Here is a 6,124-nt window from a genome sequence, read left to right as displayed (position 1 = left end):
TGTCCCTGGGGCTTCACGCGGGGAGCAGCGGCGGGGAGCAGAGAAAAAGCGGCAAAAGGCCGCTTCCCCGCAGCCTGAAAAAGGGGTGTCTCTGGGGCTTCAAGCGGGGAGCGGCGGCGGGGAGCAGAGAAAGGGGCCGCTTGGCCCCTTTCTCGTTTAGTCCGCTGGGTGCAGCCGTTTGAAGGCTGCGCCCAGCGGACTAAACCCGGAAGGAGCTCCGAAACGGAGCTCCTTCCTGCTCCGTGTCCAGGGCGCACTAAGCGCCCTGGCGTGGAGCTACTACGTCATGGATGCGCCGCCCCGTCTAAAGGCGGCGCGGCCATGACGTACTCACAGCAGCGGCCGTGCGGAAGGGCCGCCGCCGTTTAGTGCATGTTCGTCACGCCCTAGGGTGACAAATACGCATTTAAGTGCCGGTCTGTAACCAGCCCAAGTAACTATCCTAGGACTTGGGAGGTTTAGTTAATATCTCATTAACTAGTAGAATTATTATATGACATTTTTCCTCAAGTAAAATAAATATTAAATACTTTACAAAGAAAAATTAATATTTTACAAAGTTAGAGTATGTACAATCACACATACAAGCTTTGGCACCTTTAACTGTAACTAATTTTGATAGTATTTTTTATTTCACAAATCTTTCTATATATATTTCATGTTTTTGTTCTGCAGGCTTTTAAAAAGCTTGTAATTTCTCTTTGTAGAATCAAATACAGTAAGTGGTTTGCGTTGTTAATCCAGGATACTTAACAGAATTAAAAGAGCATTAGATAAAAACACTGTGAACATATTAATTCAGACAAGATTTTATTAGATCACCGTTAAATTACAGAATAAATTAATGTTCTAAGTAGTGATTTATAAGCAATACCTAAATTGTGTGTTCATTTGTTCATCCATTAATAAATAACTAAAATTTATGAGAAGAGCTACTATTCACTAATTTCAGTGAGAAGCATAAAGGTGAAACACAGACCAAACCTGAATCAGATATGGCTATATAACTTGTAACAATGTAACCTAATGAGTGTTTCTAATTGCCTGAATTACTGGAACCCAAAGAATCTCATTACAGTGGTACCTCGGGTTACGAAATTAATTCGTTCCGCCGCCGCTTTCGTAACCCGAAAAGCCTTCGTAAGCCGAAAACCCATAGGCGCTAATGGGGAAAAGCCGCGATTTCGTGTGAAATAGCGCCGAAAAGCACCAAAATTTTCTTCGTAACCCGAAATAACCTTCGTAACCCGGAACAGTTATTTCCTATGGGATTTTTTCGTATCCCGGAAATTTCGTAACGTGGGTATTTCGTATCCCGGGGTACCACTGTATTGTTTTCCATTCATATACACTGTGGTACCTCCTCACACAACTCAGTCATTTTGAAAAGACAAGAGAATTCTCAAAGCCATCATTCAAAGGAGCAAAAACCTTAATTTTTATTTTTATCCTGATACATCACTGAATAAATTGGCTCATCAGATTACTTACCTGCAACATTTGTAATGGTGACTGGAACTCCTTGTACTTGAACACCAGCAGCACTCAAATTGGCTACACTTACTGTCTGAAGATTAGGCACTGAAGCAAGCTGAGCAGCATTTAATGTTATTGGAGTACCAGCAACAGCCACTGGTGCAATTTGAGCTATAGTACCACCACTTGATGATACAGGAGTAAGGGTTAACTGCTGGGGTAACCCAGTATTTTGAACTTGGAGATTTGAAAGACTTTGAAGATTTTGGACTTGTACGGTCTGCCAGCTGATCTGCCCTGATGGGGTTAATGTTGGTGCTCTTATGAGCACTTGGGTTGGACTCAATGCTTGGAGCTGAACATTTTGCAAGGACTGCTGTTGAATGGTTTGAATAGTTTGTCCGGACTGAAGTTGAAAAGACTGTGGAGAAATAGCCTGGAGGATCTGCTGCTGTGGCTGTTGGATCTGTATCTGCTGCAGAATTGGCTGACCTACTATTTGCACCTGCTGCAACGAATTTGACTGATCCTGCACATTTTGTAGTCCATTGGACTGAAGCTGACTAGAGTTCTGAGCCTCTGTTTCTGATGTGGTTGTCTGAGGTTCTTCAGTAGTAGTCTCAGAACTGCCTGCTGTGCTTGCATACTGGCCTGCTTCTGCAGTGCTTGCCAAAGTTTCACTGCTTGTTAGTGAGGTGGAGGCAGTTGTCGTACAGGTGGAAGAGGAGGAGGGTGAATCTGGCATAGTACTAACAGAAGCTGTTGTGACAGGTGTTGATAGCAGCTGATTTCCATTGGAAACTCCACTATCAGTGGACTGGGCAACCTGTCCAGAACTACCACTGGCAGCGACATTTATTACAGGTAATGCTAGAGTCACTCCCCCAATGTTTATAGGCAATGATGTTACAACTTGTGCCTGAGTACCAGCAATAGGTAGCTGCAGTGGAATAGAAACTCCAGGCCTGATTTGGACTGGCACTGTCTGATTTGCCAAGTTTTGGGCAATAATATTACCAGAAGCTGTCCTATTTGTACCTGTAATAATAGCTTGATTATTTGCTGCAGGGATGAGCTGAATTTGACCTTGTAAGTCTTGCAGAGCTGTAGTAGTAGCAGGATTTATCTGAATTTGTTGACCTTCAGTTGTCTGAATCTGTGGAATCACTTGGTACTGAACACTACCACCCGGATTCTGTAATTGTATGACTTGAAACTGTCCTGGAGTTGCTCCAGAAGAATTGCTTGTTTTTGTTTTTGAAGGTGATGCATTTCCGTTGTTGCTGCTGGAGGGACTTGCTGCAGTTGAAGTGACAGAAGATGCTTGTTGGGCATTGGTCTCTTTTGAAGAAGCAGGAGGAGCAGCTGCAACAAGCTGCCAAGCATTTCCGGCAAGCTGAGTTGTTACTAATTCTAACTGTTGTGACTGATTCTGAAGTTGAACCAAAGCTTGACTTGGATCTATTATAATTTGTTGTCCAGCTGCCTGATTCTCCCCGGGAGTCCCTATTTTGCTGCATGTTGCTGCCAGTAGAGCCAGAGGAGAAGGCTGAGAATCCTAACAGAAACAGAGCAAAGTAGGAAATAGTTAGGAATTGTGAACTTCAAAGCACTGGCAATAATAATAATAAAGAATTACTAGGAAATAAAGACGGCTAAATACACAGACATGAATAACACACTATCTAGAACAGTGCTCTCCAAACTGTGCTCTTTAAGAGATTTTGGACTTCAGCTCCCAGAATCTGAATCTACTGCCCAACATGGCAAAGGCTTCTGGGAGCTGAAGTCCAAAATCTCTTAAAGGGCATAGTTTGGGGACCACAGATCTAGAACATTACCAGCTATCCAAAACCATTTACCGGTAGTCCAGTTAAGTGATTATGAACCTTCTTAAGATCTTTGATGAATGTATGAAAACCCACTGGTACAGCAAACTTGGCATAGTGTTTTGAGCATTGGACTATGACTCTAGAGGCCAGGGTTCGATTCCCAGCTTGGCCATGAAGCCCATTGGGTGACCTTGGGCAAGTCACATGTTCTCAGCCTCAGGGGAAGGTAAAGGGCAAACCTTCTCTGGACAACTATTGCTAAGAAACCCCCATGATTATTAAGTTTGCCTTAGGGTCGCCATAAGTCGGAAACGACTTGAAGGCACACAACAGCAACAAATGAAAACCCATTTACTCCACTCTGGATACATGTGCCCTAAAAATGAAATTCCCTACTTACTAACCTCGAGAGGAAAACGAACCATTTAAGTTATGCTAAGCTGTTTTAGGGTCCTGTGCAGGAAGAAAAGTGGGGTCTGTTTTAATTAATTTTAATCTGTATTTCATAATGCTGTTGTTTAGTTTTATAATGGGGGGGGGGAGGTTTAAGGGGATTATGTAATTTTTATTTATGTATGTATTGTATAAACTGTTGATGTATTATTGTAATAATAATAATAATAATAATAATAATAATAATTGTTATAACCACTCCCCAATCCTTTTGGGAGCAGTGGACTCTAAATAAAATGTATTAATATTATTATTATAAAATAAATAAACAGCTTTGTTTTGACAACCGACCCCCCTCCGTACCCACCCTGGTGTTTGTGTTTGTTTTACCTGAGTGGCTCCAGTTTTGCTTTTCTTGTTGTTGTTCTCCGCCTCAGGAGACTTCTCTCCCTCCGAGGGCACAGCCTCCTCCTTCTTTTGCTCTGCAACAAAAAGACAAGCCCCATTAATAGTGAAGTCGAAGGCTTTCACGCCAGCATCAATAGGTTTTCTTTTGGGGTGGGTTTTCCTAACTGTGAGGCCAATATGTCCTAGAGAGAGGTACTCTGCATCTGTGGCTGGCATCTTCAGAGAAAGGTCAGGCATAAACCCTTCCAGGGCATGGCCACATAGCCTGAAAAATCCCCATTAAGCAATAATGTCACTCGCCTATAGAATAAACATCCAGGCCATCCCTGTTTTCCACCTCTTTCCTCCTGTTTGAAAGCCCCCCTCCATAGCATCCTTAAAGGAAGAAAAAAGGGGGGGTAGTAATAATAATAATAATAAGAGTGTTATAATATACAAGAACGTGGATGTGAGAAGCCCTAAGGAAGGGTCCGTGGTGCTTGGTTCCTGGCCTGGGAGAGCGAGAGAGTGAGTGCGAGGCGGAGGGAAGGAGGGAGGGAAGGAGGGAAACCGCCACCCACCGCCGCCACCCACCCCACTCCTCCTCCTCCTCTCCTCCTCCTCCTGCCCCCAAAGCATCCCCGGCTACTGAGTGGCCCAGGATGCTTTAGGGGCAGGGAGGAAGGAGGGGAAAATGGGAGGCAACCGAGGCGAAGGAGGGGATGGAAGGGAAGGGAAGGAAGGGGGGATGGAAGAAGGAGGGACGGAGGGAGGGCTACAGACCCAGAAGGAATGGAGGAGGAGGAGGAGAAGCCCCGGTGGGACGGCCCGCTTGGGGAGGCGAGGTGGGGTCCTCCTGGGCCCAGGAGAAGGGCCGAGGAGGAGGAGGAAGGGGCTGCTACGTACCGCTCATCCCGCCTGAGGAGGAGGAGGAGGAGGAGGGACGGAGGGCGGGGTGCCGGGGGTTAGCGGCGGGGAGAGAAGGCCGGTCGCAGCCGGAGCGGGGAGGAGCGGCTCGGCCTATTTTTGATCCACGAATGGCGGCCGCTGGGGCTGTGGCGTCGCTCGCCGTCTCTCCGCCCGCCGCCCAGGCTAGGCCTCGCCAGGCCCTGATTGACAGCTCGGGTGCAGGAGCAGGAGCAGGAGGGGCGGGGCCTGGATAGGCCTAGGATGACGCCCACGAAAGCCAGGAGGAGAGAGAGAGAGAGAGAGAGAAGAGGAGGACGAGGGGGCGGGGCCTGAGCCTGACTGGGCCTTGAATGACACCCGCGGAGGAGGGAAAGCGAGGCAGCAGAAAAACCTAAAGGAAGGAAGGAAAGAAGGAAGGACCAAAGAGGAGGGGGCGGGGCCAAGGGCGGGGCCAACCTAGCACGAGCCAGCCCGGCCCCCTCCCCCCTTCGCTTTGAAAATAACGGACTGTTAGAGCGCGAGGACGGAAGCGCGCCAGGGGAGGGGGGGAGAGGGAAAGGGAAAGGAGGGGAGGCGACCAACTGCCGTTTTTTGGTGGCTTTAAAAAAGAGGGGGGGAAAAGGGCCTGCGCGCGCTTTGAGTCTTGACAGGGAGAGAACCAGGGAAACAAGGAGGCGGGGCTAATCTGTATGGCTTCTTCTTTAGCCTGCCTGTTGAGCCCCGCCCTCTATTTGTCTTGATTGACAGGCCCCTCAGAGGGGCAGGCAACGAATGGGATGGGGGCAGAGAGAGAGAGAGAGAGACTGCATCCACACTGGAGAAATAGTCCGTTTTGGCACCGCTTTAACTCTTTTCTGGCTCAAGGCTGTGGAATTCTGGGAGCTGGACCCCCACAACAAACTCCAACTCCCACAATTCCATAACCTTGAGCCAGAAAAGAGTTAAAGCGGTGCCAAACCCGGTTATTTCTCCAGTGTGGATGCAGCGATGGCGCCGCAGGTAGAAAAGTCGTCTATAGACACGTTTGCTTTAAAAACAAAAACAATTTCGGGCCCAGTTTGCCACCTTTTGGGAGAGTCGGAGGAGGGACCTTTGCCTCAAGAATAGCCACCTCTAAATTAAGGCGT

General features: G+C 47.4%; 1 protein-coding gene across 4 annotated transcripts in view; it reads right to left on the bottom strand.

The window, feature by feature from the left end:
* The window catches only part of SP4 (Sp4 transcription factor), a 22,533-nt gene extending 17,302 nt beyond the window's left edge, over positions 1-5,231 (bottom strand). Inside the window, exons 1-3 of one of the 4 annotated variants that reach the window (XM_042475690.1) lie at positions 4,995-5,231; positions 4,092-4,183; positions 1,492-3,034 (exon numbers count right to left, since the gene is read on the bottom strand). In XM_042475690.1, coding sequence (XP_042331624.1) covers positions 1,492-3,034; positions 4,092-4,183; positions 4,995-5,001 — 1,642 coding nt within the window. In that variant the 5' untranslated portion in view covers positions 5,002-5,231. Of the gene's footprint in view, positions 1-1,491; positions 3,035-4,091; positions 4,401-4,994 lie in introns of those variants that run through there. The other 3 variants (XM_042475689.1, XM_042475688.1, XM_042475687.1) reach the window with 3 other exon arrangements.
* Positions 5,232-6,124: the final 893 nt, after the last annotated feature.

The sequence above is a fragment of the Sceloporus undulatus genome, chromosome 6, assembly GCF_019175285.1.
Source record: "Sceloporus undulatus isolate JIND9_A2432 ecotype Alabama chromosome 6, SceUnd_v1.1, whole genome shotgun sequence".
Classification (NCBI taxonomy): domain Eukaryota; kingdom Metazoa; phylum Chordata; class Lepidosauria; order Squamata; family Phrynosomatidae; genus Sceloporus; species Sceloporus undulatus.
The sequence above is the reverse complement of the archived record's forward strand: the minus strand, read 5'-3'. Positions and strand labels throughout refer to the sequence as shown.